Consider the following 25097-nt stretch of genomic DNA (forward strand, 5'->3'; position numbering starts at 1 on the left):
TGCCAACTGTAATTGATACAGGACTTAAGTCTCAGGTTCTTCCTTAATGAATTTTCATGCAATTAGTTAGTAATCTTTATGTTTTATAATGTCTATATAATTTATTTTTTACTATTTTAAATCTGTTTTTTTTAATAATTATTATTTGTTCTATTTAGACAACATTCCCACTGTTATATAGAACTATTTACAATGCACAAAAAGTTATTTCATTCTGTACAAATTGATTTTACACTTTTAAAAATAAATGTTCCCAATCGGTGTATAGACCACTGAAGAATTCTTTGTACTTAATATTAATTTAGGGGTAACAGACTTTTAACTAATTTAATCTGGACAAGTGTAGCAGCCTATAAACACAGTGGTATTGTTACCAATAAAGTAAATAGTTGAACAGTTCTACAATTTTTCGATACCACGTGTAACGTCACATTTTGCCCCGGATGATCATAACAAATTCAAACGCGTATTCAAATACTCAGCCCTTGTGGGCTCTTCGGCGTTAGTATGTGAGCTTGTGACTGCAATTGCTGCGATTCAAAGCAATTGAGCAATAGCTCTTGACACCACCAATAACACACGCACTCGGCTGCAGAGAAGGCGGGTGGAGAGAGAGAGAGAGAGAGAGCGAGAGAGAGAGAGAGAGATCTATACTGTATGTGAGAGAGACGGAGCGCAGTATTTGTGCGGACTCGAGGCGCAGAGACAATCGGTACCGTGAGAGAAAACCAAACACGGATTCCACTGAACCGGTCAGGGATCTCCAGACGCGAAATCCTCCTCAGCATCGAGTTTTCTGCGACAGGAGCGCGTTTCTTTCAGACCTGCTGCGGTAAAGACGATTCATTTATATGGTCCAGCATCTTGACAGAGACTGATTTGTATATATGCATATGCATTATTAATATACAGCCTACCTGCTGCTGTTTTCACCGTGTGTGTCTGATAATTCGTCTAATTAGCTCATCGATCAAGGCTTCGTTGACAGTGGCAATGCTAGTAGTCCACATATAGGCTTCTTCTCGAGCTGAAGGACTGCAGTGGAGGACGGGTTTCCCTGGGACACGTTTGGGCTTTTTTTTTTCTCCTTAGCGTAGTAAGGACTCGATCAGCATCCACTTGTGTAACTGGGACACTGAACATGGCCGTGTTTTATTCTTGACACCTCAACACAAACGGAGGAGAACTTCTTCAGGCGTTTTCCAAACCGCGCTGGGACCGAGCATCATCCAGCTATAATGTAGACGCTCGCGTGCACACGGTCATCGTCAGTGTTCCTCGTCGAGTGTTAATTAGGAGCAACCCAGGGCCTTCTTGAGATCTCTGTCATCAAAATGCCGGCTGGAATGAAGCCTCTTGAAAAATTCTTGAAGAAACAGACCAATGCGCTCACTCGTGGGGGCGGTTTTGGGGAGAAGGCCACCGGCACCGGGGCGTCCAGGCGGCGGGCCAGCCTGTCCCGTGTGGTGCCGTTCTTCAGGGAGACGTCTCCCGAGAGCGGCCCGGCGAGGGAGGTGTTCAGCCCGGAGACCGAGGAAGCGCCGTGCTGGCCCTCCGCCACTGCGGACATCAGGAGCCCGTCGCTGTCCAGTGATGAGCAGAGCTCCGAGGCGAGTCTGGACACGAACTGGACCCCGCTGCCCGCGGACACCGCGGAGAACCTGGCGCTGGCGCTGCTGGACAGCGTGGCGGGGAAGCGGTACGCCTCCTGCACAGGTGAGACGAGTCCACTCATCATGCTCCACTGACACAGCTTCTCTAGCGGATCTATGAAGAGCAGCTAGTTTACTGAGGAATATTGAAACTGCGTTTCTTTGCGCTGCTATCGCGCACTGTGGTGGGTTACAATAATAATAGATTCCACAACGCCTGCCTATTTTTTTTTGTTCAATATTACTGTGCATTTTAAATTAACTTTCTCTTTAATATTCACGCGATGTCGCATATTTTTAGTTCACGGCTTGCACGAATTTGACACATTTAGCGCAGACATAAATCATCAATCTACCGCATAATATTTCAGTAATCCGTATAATGTAATAAATTGGATTTTAAGTTGGATACAAGTGTAAGATAAATATTTTAAACATTTGCAAACCGTTTTAATATTTTAAGCGCCATATTTGTTAACGTAGCCTTAAAGGAAACACACATTAGGCCTATTGTATAATCAGAAGTTACAAGTGATTAAAAGTTAGCCTAACTTTTTCATAAGTTGTGTTTGTATGTTTACAAAGAAAAGTTACTTATTTTTTTTATTGATTTTTGCTGGATATATTTTCAGAATCACCATAAATCTAATTCCGCTAATGAGCTACTCCTTTAATTTTTTTTAAATTGTTGGCCCTTTTTTTCATGTCTTCTAATTTTTTGTGTGTGTGTGTCATGCCACAAACTGTTTTTAAAATGTAAAAAAAAAAAAAACATTTAACTTAATAAAATCAAATAAAAGTAAAAAGAAAACATTTTACTTAGGGAATGTGGTGCTCTGGAGTAAATTATTATATTCAACAAGAAAAAAATGGCAAAGCATTAATTTTATTTAAATTGACTTGATTAGTGTGAAAAGTGGGTGTGTCCAACCAGACTTTAAAGTTGCAATAAATATAACCAAACTGACTCCCTCAAATTTTCTCACCTCGCTGTTGCGTTTCCGGGAAAACCTGTGATATGTAAACAGAATCACACTTGACAACTAGTTGTCTGTTATGTAATATAATGTGTTAGCACTTCTGTTATTTCCTTAATTACCATCCCTATGGTTACAGATGTTAGTCACTGCTATTACAAAAATAGTTAGTAATACTGGCAATATTTGGGCCGTATGAACAAAACAGTTTGAGTTTCACACCACTGAGGAAAATAAATATTGTTGTAGCTATGATTATATGATCTATAAATACATTTTGTAGCCTCTTTATTTCACAGAAATGTGGCTCGACAGTGGACCGCTGTATTGTAGATAGGCAGTGAAGGTTAGTCGTAAACCTTGAGTTTCATTGAGCACTGACAACATTTAAAAGGTCACATCAAAAGGTCGGACATAGTGATGTCATAAAACAAAGTGCTTTCACATTTGTCAATAACAGACCCAATCACTAAATGAGGAACTGGCTTGGGAATATCTTCAAACAGGGCGGTGCCAGGGTATTTCCTTGACTATGGGAACGCTTATGTCAACAGAAGGAAAATATGAAATGGTTTTCTTTTGTGTCTTTCCTCAAATTGGTGTTATGGGTGTTTCATGAATCGACAAGCTGCTGCCACCCGCACATGACACCCACAAACAGCACTGAGCACCTGTGTGCAGAAAACAGCAGGAACGAATCAATTCCTGTTCCAAGTGAGGGGATTTCTATTGAAGCCTCAGACAAAGGACACTGTACAGGGAAATGACAAACTGTGATGTTGTTGTGATAGGAATGGGGTGTCTTTAACAAGTGCATACATGTTACCTGTTCCTGTAAGTCCCAGGACTTTTATGCTATGAAGAATGGCTCTCGCACACATTCATTGGCAGTGATGCTTTGCAGCCACAGTGCAGCGGTTCTCCCTTGCAAATGTGCATTAGAGTGTTTTTGTGAAGTAACCATGGAAACTGGAGGGATTTCGACAGTGTGCCGGACCTGTGCATAAAGAGAGAATTATGCTTGATGTGTAATCGATGGCCAGATGGTCAGTTTGCCTTGGTTCAATGCGTTATTGGGATCTGTGGTTACTAATAAAATGTCCCGTTTATATAGACAAGGTAAATAATGATGATAGATAGTTTAGTTGATTTTTTTCCTTTGGACTGTTCTACCTGTGTGGATAGTAGAAAGGTGAGGAAAGGTTTATGCGGACATCAAGCTAAATTGAGGCAGACTGTATGTGTAATAAAGCAAAAGCTAAAAACCTAGAGGCATTTGAAGGACATGCAGAATTTGACGTCTTTATTTGAAATTTTGCATTGAAACTGAATTTCCTTCATTTGTAAATACGGCTTGAAATATTACACTAGTGCTCACTCAACATGCACATTATGTGTGAGCCCTTGATAACCTATAAACTGATGCCTCGACCTAAACTGTCATTCATTTTGGGCACTTGACAGCTCACGTCTCTCTTCCTCCATTGGTGGCTATTTTAAGCAATTTATCTTGAACCTCTGCTCTATATCAGAGAACAGATCAGAGAGATTTCATTTTTTTTCACAGACTGAGACATTTGGCCTCATTCTCAACCTGTTTCACTTTTTTTTTATGTGAAGGGGGATGCCTTGCCTCTAAATAAAACTGACATTTTCTCTGTCACAATTGAGGTCTGGGAAATTTTGAAAAAGTGCCACTAATCCTGGATTAGCCAACAATGGGCCTGCAATTTGTCTCATCTAGTGTTGTTGTCCATGGAGTGACTGTGGATTATGGACTGAGGGAAGTCCACTGATCCAGGGTCAAGAGGTAACACTGAAATAAGACACTGCTTGCGTATCAGTCCTGATGCATCAGTGTTAGACAAACAGCTCAGCTGTTGACCAAATCAGTAACTGTAGACAGATGCACTTTGTAGATGCTTCTACATTTTGGATCCCATCTTTGCAAGTTAAAATTACTTTGAAATAACCTATACATAAAAATAATGGTTCCATATGCCATAAGAAGAACCATTTTGGATTCCCTTGGAACCTTTCAGTGATTAGTTCTTAAAAGAACTAATGTAAGAATTAAAGAACTTTTTTTTCCGATATAAAGAGACAGTTGTGCAATAGACAGATTCCATGGATGTCAAAGGTCATTAATGCCAATTACGAAACTTAATTTTTTAGAAAGTATATACTTTTTTAACTTGTATATCTTGGGTTTAATATGTGGAATGCATGATTCTCAAGAACCTAATTTAGTGCTCTTCCAAGGGAACACACCTACAAAACCGCTTTGTCTCTGGAATGTGCACGGACACCTCATGAGTGTGTGTAATGGAGTGGTTTGGTAGGGCTCATTGAACCCAGATTAGCAGGTTGATCATTACATAACTTTGTTTACCTTTAGCCCTTCCAGTTGTGAGCCAGAGGCAACAGTAGTTCTGTTGGCTGGCATGTCAGAACACAGTTCCAGTGGGCAGGGCAAGAGCAGTGTAATGGCTATGTGATTCTTTAGTGGTGGTGGTTGCCAATTTTGGGAAATTTCGTTCCACTTTTATATGCCGAGGTGAATGGCTTGTACCTTCATGCTTCAATGTTTTTTTTTGTTGATGTCAACAAAAATGTCCTCCTGGTAGATGATGTAACTACACCATTTGGGTGCAATGTACCATTTCAAGAACATTTTAAAAATATAAAGAACCTTTTTCTAGTATTAAAAACCTTTTCTGCATTGAAAGGTTCCATGCAACCATTGATGCCGACAAAGAAGCTTTATTTTTAAGAGTGTACATCAGATTGGCTTGTAGCTGGTCAGTTGATTAACTGATTTAAGTTTCACAGTTAGTTGTAAGCTGTAAGGGTCTGCATTAAAAAGTCATTAGAGTCATACATTTGATTATTAGACTACACAGTTTGCGCTTTTTGTTTTTGATTCATTCTCAAATTAATCATTTGTTCAGGACTCTGACAACTTGCATATCAGTCCTGATGCACAGTGCACCTTTCATGGACTTTTTTTCATGGACTTTTGTTTTTGCTGCGTTTTCACTCAAGCAGCGTCGTTACTGTATATCCGCACAGGCAGAATAATGCATGTGTGAAAACCGCCAGCTAGGCCAATGTCATTCTGTATTTTTTAAATAATGAATGAAAATTTGTTCTCAGTTCCAGCCATACTCTTAAAAGCCTTTCACATCTGAAGATTGTTGGTAGTGAAGGGTTGGGACTGTGTGCGTTCTTGTGGTGTCAATCAGCATTTTCCAGTGGTTCCCCAGTGATGGCATTTGCAGCTCAGAAGTCTGGCTCAAAGATTTCTTCGAGTATTATTATATCTGATTTGCTTTTTCATCAAAAAGGAAGGTTTATGAGGATGTTGGTAGTCTCTGGACTGAGGCCTGGTTGTATAAGGACCACCCCGCTCTCTATGTGCTGCTTTCCTGTGGGTCCGAACTATCCTGAGGGTGTTTTAAAGAATCTTCAGCAAGAGAGCGAGAGTGGAGAAAGAAAGAAATGCATGGAGGGAGAGAGAGAGGGAGAAGTGCAGTCGGAGAGAGTGTATTTGTGTAGGAGGAATGCTGGCATTTTTTTTTTCTTTTGAAAAGAGTGAGGGATTAGAGTGGAATGGCTGCCCACTCACTGGCCTCCCTTTGCAAGGCTTTACATAACACCATAAGAAAAGGCGAGATATCTCCCTCTCGTTCTGTGTCTATCACCCTCTCGCCCCCCTTCTTCTTGATTCTTGAGGGTTAGCCCACTCAGTTTGTGCTTCTCCACGCACCTGGGCAGCGCTCTGCTGAAGAGTAGCTAGCTGTCCACCTCGACTTTCTGCTTTTTGAACTTGTTTATCTTGATGTATGTTAATTCTGCAGAACTGATGTCTTTGTGGAGGGGGTGGTAGTATACAGTAGGGCAGTTTCAAGTGTTTGTTACATTGTGTGATATATGTGATTCGTTTGCACTGTTCCTCCATGGGCAACTTCTGATGCAACTCAACGCTCACTTAAGCAAATAGAGCATATGAGTAGCATAGCATTCATAGGACATATGAATGATGCATAAATTACTTATTTTGTGCTAACATATTGAGAACATTACTGAAGTCCAGATCACTTTAAATGGCTATTCTGATAACATTACTGGAAGGATGTTTGCTCATAACTTTGAGAGAACTTTGCAAGAACATCAGCACATTCGTTCTGAGAATGTCCCCAAATGTAGGAAAAAATTAGTTATTTATATTGAGCTTTTGAGCACGAAAACATAATTTAGAATCCACCATCTTGGATGTATTTTTTCTCTGAGCTCGGCACAGTGCATTCTGGGACTGCCTTTGGATACATGTTGTGCTGCCTCAGAATTTAGTGGAGAAACATATTGTTTTCCCAGTAAATGTTTTGGGATGCTATTTTCTCCACGTTATGAAATGGATATTTGTGTGAGCATGTTGGGTCCTCCTAGTCCTCTTAGCCGAAATGCTCCAGTGTAAAAGGAGCCTCTCTCGGACACAGCACCTGTTCACATGGCAACTGCCGCCTTCAGAGGAGGTGGAGGTGTAGGAGGAAGAGGTAGATGGAAGGAGGGAACAGAGGGAGAAGTGGAAAGCAGTGTTGGAATTATGCAATGTCTTTTATGGCACGTTATGAGGTTTTTGAATTGGAAATATGTTGAGTGCAGGCTAAATTGCTCTTTGGCGCCCCTAGTAAAGTTTGTTAACCAACTCTAAACACTCTTTTAAAACATTTCTGTTCTATATTTGTGTATATGTATGTATGTAATCGAATACACTGATTTATTGCTCAAGAAACACTTAATATTTTTATTAATGTTGAAAACAGCTCTGCTGCTTAATATTTTTGTGGAAACCGTGATAATTATTTCAGAAGGAATAGAAGAACTTGATAAATTGAATGTATCCATATATATATATGTATATGTGCATGTGTGTGTTAATGTTAAATTCGAACCTAAGGAAAGTGCACAGGAAGTCCACTGTTGCTATGGTTAACTCATCAGATGAACACTATTTCAGGTTGCGAGCATCTATTTACCTCAAGGTGAATATTCATACTTGTATTACCTTGTGATCTTACTTTTGTGTTTACTGACATTTGAAAACCCTGGTGATATACATACATTTAAAACAAATAATAATTTAGTTTTGACCTTCTCTTGGTGGGTCATGTCTAATTTTAGGTATAATCATATTCCCTTTCCAATCCCCTGTAATTCATGCCCTGATGTTAGCGCAGAATATCACACTCTGGCTACATAGACACAATTTTTGAAAGTGATTATAAGGCGCCACTTCTAATCTCTCTCTCTCTCTCTCTCTCTCTCTCTCCGCTCTTTTCATTCTGCATTACAAAAGCAGCATTGCAGTCAGTGCGAGTCAGAGGCTGAATCAAACCATAGCAAATACTCCACGTGACGCCCCTTTGAAGTGACAGCAGAGGTTGCGCTTTTTCACCACGCAGTTTGCACACTCAAACACACACGTGCACACGCACACACACAGATGGCCTCGAGCTCCCAGATCAGTGGCTTGACCGACAGCCATAATAACAGCCTGAAAACAGCCTCCTGCTTGCTAGAGAGAAGGATGTGATTAGCACACAGTGATCACTCCCACCAAGAAGCAGTCGCACAACGAAAGCCTCCTTCCGAAGCAGCTTACCAAAGAAGATACAGAGCCTTCGAGCAGCTTCCCATGCTTTGAGATCACAGAAATAAACAGTAATGCAGACAGCGACGAGCGTAGGGAGAAGTAATATCAATCACTGCATACTATAAAGGCAATGAAGTTCATTTGTTTAGTTCTTTCACTCTAGCGGAGGAGGGCGATGATTATATACACGACCGTTTAGAAACCGAGGCAAAGAGGAGCTTTTAGCTTTGATGATCATCTTAATCTAACATGTGTTAGATGCTATTTTGAAGTACTGGGGCCGTTCTCACTGTGATGACAAGCTGGGTGTGTGATCGCTCTTCGCCTGCAGGAAAAAGAGCCAGGGGAGGCAGAAAGTGACACTTTTTTTTAGAAGAAAGTTTCTGCGTATCCAGTGTATGTATGTGGCTGTATTTATTCACCTAAAATTCAATAAAAACAGTAATATTAGGAAATATTATTACAGTTTAAAAAAGTTGTTTTCTATTTGTGTAAATATTAAAATGTAATTTATTCCTATGATGCAATGTTGAATATTCAGCATCATCACTCCAGTCTTCAGTGTCACATGATCCTTCAGAAATCAGTCTAATATGCTGATTTGTTGCTCAAGAAACATTTTTTATTATTAATGTTGAAAACAAATAAAAAATATAAAGATTAAAGTCAAAAGATCAGAATTTATCTGAAATGGCAAACGTTTGTAACATTGATACCTTTTGAATGATTTACATGTGTAACAGTCCGAATAAATGTTCATACCATTTTGGCAGAAATGTTGTGATAAAACTGAACACATTGGAGTTCAATAAATGCTGTGAGAAAATTATGCCTTGGTTAATAGCAGCATCAAGCCTCTGCCTCCAGCGGTTCAGCGCTTGTGCACATGGCAAACAAAAGCGTGCAAAATGACTCCATTACCTCTGCAGTGGGTTTGGATTTGTTTGCATGGGTGTTCACTGATATTCCTGTTGAGATCTGTCGTGTCATGCTTTCATGTGGGCACATCTTGATGTTGTTGAGCTATTAGAGCTACACCTCTCTCATTTTCATCTTATATAATACCAGCTGCAGAGGTTTCAAATCATTTCTCCCATCTGACCGGAGAGCAGACTTGATCTAGGTAAAATCTCTCCTGGGGCCAGTTTCAACTGGGTTTGACCTAAAAAAGTGGCATGCTTCTAAATTCAGCAAGCTCTGTTTTAGTTTACAGGCCGTAAGGTGTTTTTTTGTGCCAGGCTGGTGGCTTGACACGAACTCTTTCTTGCTTTTGCGCATGTATTTTTATTTGCACCTGCTTTCTTCTTTCCAAACTGTATGGGAAGTTTTCATTCATTTCAAAAGATTGTTTCAGGAATTGTGGCGATTGTGTATTTCCTTCTAGTTGGCGGCCCGCCAGAGGAGATTTGCATGTGAATGATGGTGTTTTGTGTTACGAGCCAAAGAAAAGATGGGAGTTGAAGGGTGAAATGCCTCCCAGAATGGACGGGTTCTGTGCAGGGGGGTCGAGATAAAGCAGATACGAAGAACAAGCGCATACAGCCTCAGAGAATGAGCAGAGACCATCAAAGCACGCACAAATGCACACACACGGTGCGTCATGCCAAAAGGCACCAACGTGAGCGAGGGAGAGATGAAGAAAAGACGGCGCGAGGAAGAGAAAGGAGAGCATGCGTGGGTAGTGGGGGGTCTAGATGTGATAAGGCCTCCATGGTAACGCAGTGTCTATCATGGTTTATGTAACGCCACCCTGGTCCTCTCCATTACGCTCTCCTGAAATCCCAATCTCACATCTCCAGCTGATTACAATCCACACTGACCACATCCGTGCAGCTGGGACTCTTTTCTGACAGCCGTTGATTGAGCGTGAACCCCCGTGACCCCTAACCTGGAGGTGTCCCAGTGTATAGATGAAAATGAAACCGCTCAAGTGTTGCTCTTTTTGTCTTTTGGTTATGTTTTATTTAAGGATCTGTTGTTAGGGGTTGGCCAATTATAATTGCTCTTCAGCTCTTTTTATGAAGTTTACGAAGTATTTAGGCCTAAATGCGTTAATATAAGTTAGCTTTATTGTCCATCCGCTATATGCGTAAATGGAGACTGGCATTAAAGGCATGAGGACGTAAGTCAGCCTGTACTGAAATATATAATATAATATCTAAAAACACAAAGTATATCCTTTTTATTTTGATTTATTTGTTTTGATTTACTCTCATGTAATGTAAGATTTCATAGAGAAATCTCAGACTTCTGTAAACAAACTTTGCTATCTTGGCAATTCTGAGCAAAGTTTGAGAAATGATTGGGAATAAAAACTTTAGAAACTCTAGAGAAACATTATTGGCATTTAATTAAAGGGATTGTTCACTCGAAAATTATAATTCTGTCATCTTTTACTTCTCATGTGGTTCCAAACCTTTATCACTTTTTTTATTCTGTGAAACAAAGTATATATATATAAAAAATTTATATATATATATATATATATATATATATATATATATATATATATATATATATATATATATATATATATATATATATATATATATATAATTTTATTTTTTTTCTTGAACCAGAGGCATAGTAATAGGGCAGGCAAATAGTGTAAATAGTATCTTATTGTATTGTATTGCGTCTTTTACTATAAAGATATTTTTTGTGTGTTTAAAAAATAGACATTTATGGTCTATTAGATGTGTTTTGACTACTTTTTGTATGTTGTATAATTATGTCTTTAGGGATTTTTAATTATTATTTTATTTTTTTTAGAAGGGGCCTCACTGATTAATTTTGCCTGGGGCCTCCTGCATAGGTTCACCTCTGGTCTGGACAATGTATTATGTGTTTTGCAGAAGATATAAAGTATAAAAGTTTAGAAAAGGCATGAAATGGTGACATATTCTTCATCTTTGGGTGAACTGTCCATTTAAGTAAAAGTCTCCATTTGCTCTCCATGTGATCTTAAATGTTAATGTAAAAACTTCAAAACAAAGATTGTGAAATGAGTTTGGTCCCAGTTCAGTCTCATCCAGGTCATTTGAGCTGAAACTGAAGTTCTTCTAGACGGCCTTCAGCTGCACACTCCCCGTTTCCTCCCATCGTCTGAAGGCAGCAGGAATATGAAATAAGAGCTTCTCTTGACCTTAAGATGAAAGAGTGAAAAGGGAGTGCTTTCACTTGTCTGACCGATGGGTGTCCGTCTGATCTCCCTCATGCATTTCATTCTCATTGTGCGAAAGCATGTGTTGGTGTAGAGAATACATGTGCAGTTTCTATATTTGACAAGGATTGTGTGTGTGCATGTGTTTGTGTGGGTATCTGCATGTGTGTGTGTGTGTGCGTGTGCGTGTGGTGTGTGTGCATGTGGGTATCAGGGTGGGTGTTGGATTTTGCTCTATTCCCACTCTTGTCATTTAAAGAGATGCTCTTTGTGCCTATCTGGGCAGGAGATTTGCTACAGTTTAAGCTCTATCATAATGTAAACTAGTGAGTTGAAAGAGGATAATGCTTGAAAGAAGGCTGGAGTATGTGGGGGCCGTCAGAGAAATAAGGGATTAAATAAAGAAAAAAGTATGCAAGGAGGAAAGGTGTCATATTTGCGTCTTCTGTGCCTCGTCTTCATCCTGATTTATATTTCCAAGCTAAACATCAGCGCCGACTACCACTAAAGGTAGCTATCAAACTTTTACGTGGTTAACCCACATAGATCATTTATTTTGAAAGCATGTTTCCACCCAAAAAAATAATCAACAGAGACAGAACCTAAAGTTTAACATAAGAAATAAACTCACATTCAAGTTGCAATCATAAGATGTAGTCACAATTGTAGGATATAAAGTTGCAATTATAAGAAATTAAATTTTAGTTTTAAGATATGAACTTGCAATTTAGAGATATAGTCACAAATGTAAATCTATATATATATATATATATATATATATTAGTCACAATTATAAGAAAGTTGCTGCTGTACGATATATTCAAAATTGAGAGAAATAGTCGTTATGAGTTTAAGTACGAAGATAAAATGTTGAGAGATAAAGTTGTTGTTGCAGATATAAAGTTGCAAATGAGAGATATAAAATAAAAATTATGATAAATAAAATTGCAGTTGTGAGATATACGTTTGCCTTTACTAGAAATAGATGAGCAGGCTTTAATACTTCCTGCCTATGCAAGGTGCAAAAGCACATTTGCGTTTTCCTGTTTTATCGCTTTGATTTACCTCGGTGAGCTAAAATTTTATTAGCATAAAAGTTATCCTAAATTTGGCTCATATCTGACGCGTCAAAGCCAAAAGTGTTGAGTAAGGACAGCTGGATGCATTAAACGCGCGTCCTGCAGTGATTCTTCACATGACTGAGGAATAAACTCGGCTCTTTCCAGAAGTTGTGATGCTCTCTGCTAGGCATTATATGCCTGAGGGAGGCAAACAGACCCACGCACTGACACAACACACGGCTCAGACACCGCTGCAGCACAAGTTATCCAGAATTATAAACTCCCTCTAATTTCATCTCAACAGCCATGACAAATGCTAATGAAGAGAGATGGACATTGCCCTAGAAAAGAATGCTTACATTTGACCAGAGGGGCTCCAGTACACACACACATACACACACACACACACACCCTCTACAGTGACTAAAAGTAAAGTTGCGTGAATATATTTCACGCCCTCAGCTCTGACACAACACCTCATCATTTCCTCATCAACTGTAGTAGAACTTGTCCGGCACGTATCTTCAGTTTGGTTACTAACATGTGCCTTCAAGGGATCGCTGCTATCAGATGTGGTAATTAACCCCGTTGACTCCTCCTCCAGTCATTCCTTTCCTGTTTTTCACACTAGCTTGACTGCCTCGCTGCCTGCCTTTTCCCCGTTTCTCTCTCTGCATCCTATATTTGATTTTTTGTGGGTTTTAACTTGAGTCTATTCCCCTCTGTCTCTCTCATACGTACGTCTTTATTTTGTCTGTGCGTCTCGCTCTCATCCTCTCATCTTTTTTTATTTCTCCTTACTCACCGTGCAGCCTCTAAAGTCAGCGTTGCCGTGGCAACCGCAGAAGATCTGCAGCTGTGAAGATGTGGACGTCTGACTCCAAACACACAAACACACACAGGCTGTATTTTATTCAACAAGTATGACGCTGTGACCTCTAAAGTGGGCCTGACATGCTGAACGAAATTTGATGCAATAGGAACTGTAATTATAATAATAATATAATTCATAAATACATAAATATATAACAATGTTATAGAGGCTTTCATAAAAAATACATATACTTTATAAAAATAATATGTATGTTTATACACACACTTTTTTAATATATGTTATAATACAAATACTTATTTTAAATTAATATAAATATGTATATAAAGTCATAGTTATACAATACATTATATCATTCCTTAATTATTTTTATAAATATTTTATTCCTTATGTTTTCCTTATTTCATATATATAATTATTATTTTAATGATTATTTTAATATAATTTAAATACTTTAATACACGCACACACACACACACACACACACACACACACACACACACACACACACACACACACACACACACACACACACACACATATATATATATATATATATATATATATATATATATATATATATATATATAAACGTAAGTGAAACAATTATTTGTATTAGTAAAAATATTTATATAAATATTAGATTGCATTTTGTATTATTTTATATATAATACAATAGATAGGGAGGTGTGCATGTGATTTTATTTTCTCCATTATTCCTCACCTGAAATTCTCAAAAGAGGTGTGACTTCACACAAACATGCACAGAGGTGTGAAGTATGCAGGTTTGAACATGTTACGTTTCTAAAATGTGACTTAGAACGCCTAGCGTCCCAGTATCCCGTCACGACGGGGACGTTTGTGTAATTTCTCAATAGTCACAATGAGGAACTAAAGCAAACACGTCTGCACCAATCAGTGATCGGCTGTTGCCTGCAAATCAGAATGCAAAGCAGGGCAGGATTGTGGGAATCTTTTTTCTGTTCAGATCAGCTGAGGACATTCAGCTGACAGTTCATCCTAATTAAATTCATTGTTTGACTGAGCCAATGATACAAAATGATTCTGCGTCCAAGCTACTGCTCTGAAAAGCGAATGTATTAGTTAAGCTTTGAACACTGGACCCTGTTTTGCTCCAGTTCTTCCCTGCTCTGCTTTATTTGCATGACACGTGAAAGCTTTAGCATTTTGAACCGACGTATTCATTTCGTGCTACTGACTTGTTTCTCATTCCTCTCAGCCATCACGTTTTTAATAGTTAAGTATCAATGATTTATGTGCTCCACATTGATCTGACCCAGATACATAATCAGCATCATGTCTTCTCATCAGCCAAAATAAAGTCCTGAAATCCTCACCGTGAAGATGTGGCCCAGATCGAAACCTATTATATCTATCATTTCTATTCCTTTTTGAGCACTTCACACAGTTTTTCAGAGCGTTGCTCGTTGATTATTCTGTTTATAAAGGCGTTTTCACTGTTTGCTGACGTTTATGTGAGCTAGTTTGTTAGTTTTTGCTTTCAGCTGTTGTCTTGTACTGGCAGATGTGTGTGTACAGTACATCACTGCAGCCTTTGGGAGTGTCTGCGGTCCAAAGTGGGCCAGAAAGTGCCGTGATTTATTCTACCCACAAACCCTCTGTCCTTGAGATGAGTTAGCAGAGGTGAAGGCAGGTTTCTCCACACATACGTTCACAACCTGTCGAACGAGAACAGCTGTGGCTAAGTCCGCATGATTTTCCAGTCTTTCCTGGTGTCTCAACAAACGGTCCTCCTCGTGTCAAACAACATCTTGTTCAGTTGTGATGTCACTAATAAGGTTGTGTTCTTCTCTCTGTCTCCTTGCAGAAATACTCCTGGATGACTTCATGCTGACACACCCCATCTTCTTGGCCCCAGACAAGTTCCAGCAGGTCTTGCTTCAGCAGTATCCTTTCCCCTCGCCAGAACCAGAAGTGTCTCTTAAATGGTCAGATGATGCTTTCTTAAAGGTCATTATTTTGTGGATTGGGTGTAACAGAATATGTGGACATGCTTTAATGTTCAAAAAACATGTTATTGTTAAAATACTGTACACTATTGTAGGTCCTCTATGCCCTGCCTCTCTCAAACACGTTTTTTTCTAAAAAGTCCCTCCTTCAGACAAGCGCAGTCTGCTCTGATTGGCCAAATGACCCAGTGAATTGTGATTGGCCAATCACTGCAAGCACTCGTCGGAAATATAACGCTCCTTTCCATAATCGCGAGCTTCTTCTTTTAAAATAAATATAAAGACAGTTAATAATGTCCTTAGTTTTACCATCAGTTCAAGCCTGAAAGAGGAACAGAGTCGGTGACAGACACAGTGATGAAGTTCGTATGTGTTTGCAGTACACAAGCCTTGGACTGTTGTCTTTATTCATTAGAGCATCAGGAGAAATTTTACATGATCAAAGTCTAGCATGACCAGGCTTTATGGTTTGTCAGACCAATATTTACCATCAAGACGCAACTCAGAACTGGTTAACCCCGCTGAAGAAAAAACGGAAATCATGCAGAACTTGCTAATTGTCTTTCTGGTTAAACCTGTAGTGTTTCACCTAACTTTTTAACTTCAATAGTTTTAGGTCTCTTTTATGTTATTTTGTTTAAAACTGAATTATCACACAGACAGCTGTGCTAGTGTCCCACATGTTCCCCAATCAGTTTGTTTACTTCGCATAACTTCAGTAAAAGCATTTGGCTCTGAATTATCAAGCCGAACACTTGAATGTCTTCAAAACACTTCCAAAACAAACTCAATTATCTGCCAAAAACAGCCAACATGCCCAGCCGAAGAGCCCAGCGTCTTTCTACCGCAGGGGGGTAACAGTTGCACATGCCTTTTAAGATTTGGGTCAAAATGATTTACCAATTAGCTTCAATGCTAACCTAGCTCTATCAGACTCTCTGCAGACCAAACCCCGCCCACACCCCCCTGGGCCCATCAGTTTCCTAAATTCAGATAAGAAGAATGCAGTGAGGGGAATGTTTGTTTTGTTAGCTTTAGGCGTTGTGTCAGAGTGTGTATAAGTGTTTGTGTGTGTGTAGAGGACACCCCTCTCTCTCTCTAAGTCCCCTCTCATTCAGTGACCTACATTCCTTCTGTGAGTGCCATAGCCCCCTCTACCCAGACCATAATGGCGTCTGAGGGGCTTGTCTACAGACTTTAAGCACAAAGGTATTCCTGGGGAGGCCGGTCTGCATGCCTCGGTGCTCCTAATGCAGCGTGTCTTCTGCACGGCGGCCCCCCGAGTCTGCGGCAATCAGTGACCCTCGCTAATCTTCCCTGACTGCCATCACCACCTCATCTATGATCCGCTCCTCTCTTTCTCTTTCCTCTCCCTCCACCCAGGCCATCTATCTTTCCACTTTCCACACCTTTTTTCCTGGTCTTTGACTTGACCTAATCCAGGCTTATCAGATCTTTTTGTTGTGGCAACATGTCTGCTTCCTGCTTAGAAAATCCCTGTCTTGTAGACTTCCCACTCGTTAGGGCTCATTTGAGGGGTTTAATAAAAGGATTTCAAAGCAGGATGATTCCTTTTCAGTCAGGACTGATAGTGCTTTTAGCTCTTCACACACTGACAGTCCCGATGGAGTCGGCCTGGCCGGACTCCAAACCGCTGCGGCTGCCTCGATCCAGGGCTCATGCGAGTTCAACTTTCACAGCTGCCCAGCGGCTCAGACGGCTGCTGTTTTTTTAGCACCCGAGCAGAGGTGACAGCTCTGGATATAGATTTACTAGATCTCGCATGCCAATTGCAGAAGCTCCTTTTGGGCCTTTTTTGTATGGGAATAGCTGTGTCAATTTTAGACGGGTGTCAGGGACTCTTTAATTATAAGCAGAGAGGCTCAGGGATACTCCAGTTTAAATTTAGTCCGCCTTTCAGGTTTCCTGAGTGGTAGGATTGGGGACAGCGAGACTTTGCAGTTTTTTAGGTCATTTTACATGCCGAAGAACTATATGTCTTTACTTAAATCCTTATGTGTGACTTCACCAACGTGACTAATATAAGCATGCGAGTATCTTTGCTGTGTTTGTTGCAACTTGTGTGTGTATGTGAGTGTGTGTGGGTGTGATGGGTGTGTTGCATCGGCCTCAATTATGTTCAAAGGTTGTAATTATTCTGGCTGTCTGGCCACTGAAGCATACATTTTGTTTTTCCAGTGTGGCATCTGTGTCAGGTGATCGGACAGCGGCTGTCTGAGTATGTGTTTGAATACACTGCATACTGCATACACTCATAAAAACCCACTCTGAAAAACACCAGCTGCACGTTGTGTTTGAGGCTTGTTTGTCTGTCTGGTCTGTCTGTCTGTCTGTCTGAGTGAGTGTGTCTGTCTGTCTGGTCTGTCTGTCTGTCTGTCTGAGTGAGTGTGTCTGTCTGTCTGTTCTGTCTGTCTGTCTGTCTGTCTGAGTGTGTCTGTCTATCTATCTGTCTGTCTGTCTGTCTGTCTGTCTGTTCGGTCTGTTCGGTCTGTCTGTCTGTCTGTCTGTCTCTCTGTTTGTCTGTTGGTGGGTCTGTCTGTCAGTCTGTCTGTCTGTCTTTCTGTCTGTAGGTCTTTCTGTCTGACGGTCTGTCTGTCAGTCTGTCTGTCTTTCTGTCTGTCTGTTCAGTCTGTAGGTCTGTCTGTCTGTCTGTCTGTCTGTTCGGCCTGTCTGTCTGTCTGTCTGTCTGAGTGAGTGTGTCTGTCTGTCTGTTCTGTCTGTCTGTCTGTCTGAGTGAGTGTGTCTGTCTATCTATCTGTCTATCTGTCTGTCTGTCTGTCTGTCTGTCTGTCTGTCTCTTGTCTGTAGGTCTGTCTGTCTGTCTGTCTGTCTCTCTGTCTGTCTGTCTGTAGGTGGGTCTGTCTGTCTGTCTTTCTGTCTGTAGGTCTTTCTGTCTGACGGTCTGTCTGTCAGTCTGTCTGTCTCTCTGTCTGTCTGTTCAGTCTGTAGGTCTGTCTGTCTGTCTGTTCGGCCTGTCTGTCTGTCTGTCTGTCTCTTGTCTGTAGGTCTGTCTGTCTCTCTGTCTGTCTGTAGGTGGGTCTGTCTGTCTGTCTTTCTGTCTGTAGGTCTTTCTGTCTGACGGTCTGTCTGTCAGTCTGTCTCTCTGTCTGTCTGTTCAGTCTGTCTGTCTGTCTGTCTGTCTGTCTCTCTGTCTGTCTGTCTGTCTCTTGTCTGTAGGTCTGTCTGTCTGTCTCTCTGTCTGTCTGTAGGTGGGTCTGTCTGTCAGTCTGTCTGTCTGTCTTTCTGTCTGTAGGTCTTTCTGTCTGAAGGTCTGTCTGTCTCTCTGTCTTTGTCTGTCTGTCGGTCTTTCTTTTGGTCTGTCTGTCTGTTTGTCGGTCTGTCTGTACAGGTGTAGACGTGTTGGTACAGTTGTATTGACTGTATTTAGTGAGCGCAGGTGTGTGCGTTGGTTCTTAACTCCTGGCTCAGATTCAGTTCAGAGGGTAAGCAGGGTGAAGGCTGGCCCGGTTGGGAAGGAGCTGAACGGAAGCTTGCAGTTCTGTCTGTGGCCTTCCGCTATCTGGACACATACAGAGACTTACTGCAGGAGGAGGGAGATCGCTCCAACACCTTCCCAAAGGTATTGCACACGTTTGTAAAAAAAAATTCAAATAAAAACTAAAAGTATTCAAATGCATAAAAAAGGTTAATTTTTTTATAATCATCAGTTGCTTCTTCTACTTTATTGTCTTCCTGCATGTCTGAATAATAAATGCATGTCATTTCAGGAACTGTATTTGTGCGCCGTTCAGGAGCTCAGCCGCTTTCCTGAACTGGTGGAAGACGTCCTGAAGCTTCAGCGCTGGACTGAGATATTACACAGCCCGTGAGCATCAAATCCCCTTCATCCTCACAGTGGAATATTAATATAAGCTATAAATATATTTTATGAGCTATAATGGCTGGAGAAATCATAGAGGAACAGAAAATCACATAATGCATGAAGCCTCAAGAGCCTGGTGAAGTACAGCGTGAGTTGTAAAGTATTAAATGAGGCGCATGCAGTTGCCCATTAAAAGCTTTAGAACCAGATGAAGAATTATTGTGCAGAGATTAATACTTTAATGTGTTGTGTTGGATTTCGATTGTGCCTTTTAAAGCCTCTCGACAAGGCAGCAGTCTTTTCATAAACCCTTAAACAGTTCTGTAACTCAGTTTATTAAAAAAAAGCAAAATTTTCCTGGAGAGCTTTTAACTGCCACTGGCATGTTTGGTCTTTCTTTAAATTATAAGGATGCCATGCAAACATAACCAGTGCCATTTTCCTGGTTTTGGCAGATATAAACAGTTTAAGAGCTGGCATGACTGGTCCTCAAATATCTTGCACATGCACGGAATATTTTCCATCCCTGATGCCACTACTAAACTAATTTTAGTTTAATAATAGTCTTTTGGAGACATATAACTTATTCAGTTATTTACACATGAATAGCTACCTGACTTGTTGTCCCCGCTATCCGACAGAGCCGAGGAGGACAAGGAGAGTCGCAAGAAGCAAGTCCGGCCGCTCTTCCGACACTTCAGACGTATCGACGCCTGCCTGCAGCCCCGAGAGGCTTTCCGTGGCTCGGACGAAAGTACGTTCAAACCTTCCTTTCAATATGATGCATAAATATTGCCCAGACTGACCGCAGTTTATTACCACTGCGTTTGCCTAGCTGTGCAATAACGCCCATGAGAATACTGTTAGTGAATCATCTTATTCATCCTTTTTTGTGTAAAAGTGCCAGTCTGCTTCCACTTCATTCAGACCTGGATGACAAATCGGGTCACAAAAGTAGCGTCTGCCAAGTTTTATAGATGCAATGAGCTCATCTGACGGAATGGGACTCTCTGTGAGGGCAGTGGCTGAAGCCAAGCTAAGTGATTTCCCAGAACTTAATCAATAGGCAATCCGACGGTACAAAACGCTACTGACCCCGAAGCCTCCAGTGACCCAGTTTGTGGCAGTTTTGTCAGAACTGTGGCTGGTGAATGGAAAGGAAGTCAATATTGTACAGAATTACTACTTTTCAAAGTTTTGCCTCTTTAATCTAACTAGATAAAAAAATAAGTACTTTTATTCAAGAGTAATGACATTTATAATGTTAGAAAATATATATATATATAAAAAAAAAAACGACAACAAAGATTCTTGAAAAAAGTATCATGGTTTCCACAAAAATGTATTAATTATTGATCATAAAACTGAATGATTCATGAGCATCAAATCAGTATATTCGAATGATTTCTGAAGAGTCATGTGACTCTAAAAGCCTGTAATAATTGCTTCTGAATTTGCTATAACAGGTATTAATTACCTTTACAAATATTTTGAAATAGAAAAAGTATAGTTTATATTGCAAAAACATTTCACAATTTTATCTTAGAAAATGAGCTGTACACAAACAAAATTTACATGTACAAAAACATGTCTATTATTATTATTATTATTATTATTAAGCTTGTGATACTGTTGCCTGAAACTTTTTTCATTCGCTGATTTACGTACTCATAAAAGAATTTTACTTCACTTCTATAATGTGCAGTGCAGTGAGACTAAGATGGGGGTGATTGGATAGTTAATTTGTCTTTTTGGTCCTTGTTTAGTCTTCTGCAGGGTTTACACACCAGATCACTCATACGTGACCATCCGTAGCCGTCTCTCATGCCGGGTCGGAGAGATCTTGGCTCTGGTGAAAGAGAAACTCCAGTACAGCGAGGACCAGCCCACCCAACCTGCCAACCTCATACTGGTGGCCGTCACCTCATCTGGGGGTAAGAGAATGCAATCTTACCAGGACCTCATTTGCACACATATGTGTGAATTATGAAGCGGCATGACGGTTAATAATGTTCCCGACCTTGACTCACTGTTTGGGAACACAACATCTCTGGCTCATCTGCTTTAACATCATAATCTAATCTGTGTTTGTTCAGAGAAGGCTGTGTTCCGTCCCAGCGACGAGGCCGTTTTCACCACTCTGGGCGTCAACACCCACCTGTTCGCCTGCGAGCCCGCGGAGCTCGAGAGCTTGGTGAGAACCGTGGGAGGCGCTCCTGTGGAGGGGGGGAGTGGTGTTCACATCGAAACCTTCAGAAATCGCAAGCACAAGGGTTCTGTATTTGTCACAGTCGTACGGGAATTCTTCCTCGTGATCGTTGTTAGTTAAACACCACAGACTCCATGTTTGAGGATGATATCTGCAATAGTGCTGAGAACTTAAATCAGTGGTTCAGAAAGCCATTAGAAATCTTGTTTTATTCAACCACAAAGCGAAAGCAGTGTTTAGTCAAACAGAGAGCTGGAGTTATTAAACTCTGTGATCGTAGTCACTGTGTGAGGAGAATGCGGTAGATGGAGGCAAATATTTAAGACTTGGGGGCACCTAATGTAAAAGTTATTGAAAAAGCCGTATTGACTGGTCTTTTGGTGATTCCGGTCCTCATCCTCTTGTCTTTGTGGGTCAGATACCGCTCCCTGAGGAGATCCACTGGTCGCCAGGAGACAGCAAACTCCATGACATGAGCGCAGAGGAGGTGGCCAATCAGCTGGTGGTGTTCGACTGGGAACTCTTCAGCTGTGTGCACGAGGTCAGGACACTACGGCCCTCAAATCATCAGTATTCAGCTCCGCTTCACCACAGACAGACACAGGCCAGCCGAAAGCTGCTGCATTGCATTGTGCACATAATATCAATGTGTTTAATGCTTGCACATCATTGTATTCGGGGGATGTCAGGAGATTTGTTCTTAAAAGACGAATTCCTTGTAGCTCTGCATTCAATATTGGTTATTAGTTCTTTTTTATGCGCATGGCTGATGCTTTTATCCAAGCAAATTGCAGGGCATTTAAGGTGCATTTTATGTGAATTTGGGAGTTAAACCCATGACCTTTTTAGTTGCTAGTATCATGCTCTCAACATTTATTTATTTACTCCTTATTAGCTGCTTTTAAACTTAAGAATCTCCAAGATTTTAAATCCACAAATAAATGTAATCCTGAGTGATTTTTTTTAGATTGTAGATGATTTCATGTCTGTTTTTATGCTACAGTTTCTTACAAAATTCCTAAAAAAAAAAGTATTGTTATTTTTACCTAAAATTAAAACTAAATTATGAATTATCTCAAAGGTACTAAAAGTATTATGCAATGGCACTCATTACATACACAAACAAAATAACGAATAAAACTAGTAAATCTAGAGATTGGGAATCGAATTAGAGTTGAAAGTGAATAAATAAATAAAAAAGAGAAGAAAAACTTCAACTTTAAAAAGCTAACAGCTAACTGAAATAAAACATGTGTAGGTACTGAGACACTGAGATTATTAAAACCAAAACTATAATAATAATAGCTATATATAAAATATTAAATAGATAAAATAATAAATTACAAAAGCTCATAACAAAATGACTAAGACTTAAATTAAAATTTTAATTATTCAAAAGAATAGATTAATAATTATTATAATATTATGGAAAAAAACTAAAATAACACTGGCCTAAAATGGTCAACAGTATATCTTAATTTATCAGTATGCATATTTATTTGGTGTATCCTTTGAAGGTGGGTTACTACAAAGTCTGATCAAGACTTGACTAGATGCATCCTCTGTAGTTTTCCATTGCAATCAAATGTGTGCTTTAGGAAACTGGCTTTTAGATAGCAAAGTCCATGTAAAAACATCAAAACTTAATGGCACATTATGCAATGTTTTCCATGTGTCTTTGTTCCTGTTTGATTTATTTATGATATTTTTGGGGGTTTGTTTGAACAGGTGGAGTTTGTGTGTTACGTGTTTCACGGGGAGCAGGCTCGCTGGCGCCCCCTCAACCTGGAGCTGATCCTGCAGCGGTGCAGTGAAGTGCAGCACTGGGTCGCCACAGAGATCCTGCAGTGCCAGTCGCTCCCAAAGAGGATACAGCTGCTGCGCAAGTTCATCAAGATTGCAGCCTTGTGAGTGTAAATGTGTTTGGGATGGGTACAAGCTGAAACCGCTTTTGAAGGTGTCAGAAATGAATTATTCAGGAGCCATCATAGCACTGAACTGCGTCGTAACTGTGAATGTGATAACATATGACCACCCACATCATCAACACCTGCTCCGTATTCTGCCTCTCGGAGCGGGTGGGTAGCCACCATAGGCGGGAGAAGTGGGGGTGCTTAGGGTACTGCAGCACCCCGTTTTTTTTTTTTTTTTTTTTTTTTTTTTTGTGGGCTACTGTTTAACTGTTGGGAATATAAAAAAAAAATCAGAGTGTCTATTTACACTAAGTGCAAATAGTCCGCCTTATTGTTAGAGGCTATTTACACTATCTCCATCCACCAATTGGGCCAGTCAACATTACAAAAGACGGTCCTCAGTCGTCAGATTCAGTGGCATAGATGGTAGAGTGTCCTCTTTTTTAGGTGATTGACCCGGGTTCGAATATGCCTTTTGGCAAACTTCACTATTTTCTATTCACTAAGCTATTTTCACTTAGTATAAATAGGCTATATAGCTCAAACCTCAATATATCACCAGGAGCTATTTTGTGCTTCCTGTGACTCTCAAAGTGACGGAACCCATTGACTTGCATTTTATGAATCACTGAGGACCACAGGTTCAGCTCCAAATCTTCTGTTCTGTTCTACTGAAGAATAAAAGTGACTAACATCCAGTGGTGGATGACGTACCTGAAAGCCACACTGCAGTAAAAGAACAGATATCTTACCAGAAAATGACTTTGGCAGAAGTTAAAATCATCCTTTAGAATATTACTTGAGTAAAGGTTTTTTTTTAAGTTAAGGTTTTTCATCTAATGTTTATTTTACTTCAGCTTTATTTCAGTTGCCAAATGCGGAGTTTTTAAAAGGGTTAGAGAACAATTCTAAGACTGTTACGTTGTTTGTTAGGTGTGTGATGAGTGCTGTGTGTGTGTGTTTCAGGTGTAAACAGCAGCAGGATCTGCTGTCGTTCCTGGCGCTGGTTCTGGGACTGGACAACCCTGCAGTCAGCCGCCTGCGTCTGACCTGGGAAGTGAGTGCATTTGCGTGTTAATCTCTCTTCTTCACGCTCTCTTTCTCTCTCTCTCGCACACACACACAGTCTCTTAGCACCTCGTCCTACTCTCGTTCCTAAGAACCGCCGAGTGTTATTCTTGGCAGGAGGCTATTAGCAGTTGTCATGACAACAGCTCTGAATTAGCTTGTGCTGTTCCAAAGGAAATGTTTCCATGTGCACCTGTGCATTTATTGTCCGTTATGCCTTCTGATTTTTAAATAAATCATAACTCCTTAAACCTTTTTTTACCTCATGCGCTGTGTTGTTTACATGCATCCAGTTCCTAATGGAGTTTTAATTTGCATGTGCAATGTGTGATTATTGCTAATTGTGTGTGTTTTGGCAGGGTTTGCCAGGAAAGTTTCGGAAGCAGTTTCAGCAGTTTGAGAGCGTTGCTGTAAGTGAAGACAAATCCCAAATGCTATTTAATATCTGAACTGTTTTTCCTAGACAGCAGTGATCATTATATGGACTATGAAATCAGTGTTCATTTAATAACTCTATACTCCAATTGTATGTCAGCAATTGTCCCATTTGTGTCTATTTTTCTACTCACTACTTTTAGAAATGAGTACATTTATTTCTTTATTTCTTAATGAATGTTAGTTCACCCAAAAATGAACATTTGCTGACCTTCATTTATTTACTGGCCTTCATTCAAAAAATACAAGACAAGGGGTTCCATCGCTTTGAAAGAGAACAAAATAAATCAAATATA

At 40.2% G+C, this 25097-nt stretch overlaps 1 protein-coding gene across 1 annotated transcript in view; it reads left to right on the forward strand.

Moving 5' to 3' along the window:
* Positions 1-585: 585 nt before the first annotated feature.
* Positions 586-25097, forward strand: part of rapgefl1 (Rap guanine nucleotide exchange factor (GEF)-like 1) — a 36194-nt gene continuing 11682 nt past the window's right edge. Inside the window, exons 1-11 of the mRNA XM_052552330.1 lie at positions 586-1716; positions 15191-15269; positions 18783-18933; positions 19082-19179; positions 19818-19930; positions 20943-21110; positions 21273-21370; positions 21804-21926; positions 23114-23292; positions 24265-24355; positions 24726-24776. Coding sequence (XP_052408290.1) covers positions 1335-1716; positions 15191-15269; positions 18783-18933; positions 19082-19179; positions 19818-19930; positions 20943-21110; positions 21273-21370; positions 21804-21926; positions 23114-23292; positions 24265-24355; positions 24726-24776 — 1533 coding nt within the window. The 5' untranslated portion in view covers positions 586-1334. The remainder of the gene's footprint in view (positions 1717-15190; positions 15270-18782; positions 18934-19081; positions 19180-19817; positions 19931-20942; positions 21111-21272; positions 21371-21803; positions 21927-23113; positions 23293-24264; positions 24356-24725; positions 24777-25097) is intronic.

Source organism: Carassius gibelio, chromosome B3 (genome assembly GCF_023724105.1).
Source record: "Carassius gibelio isolate Cgi1373 ecotype wild population from Czech Republic chromosome B3, carGib1.2-hapl.c, whole genome shotgun sequence".
NCBI lineage: Eukaryota > Metazoa > Chordata > Actinopteri > Cypriniformes > Cyprinidae > Carassius > Carassius gibelio.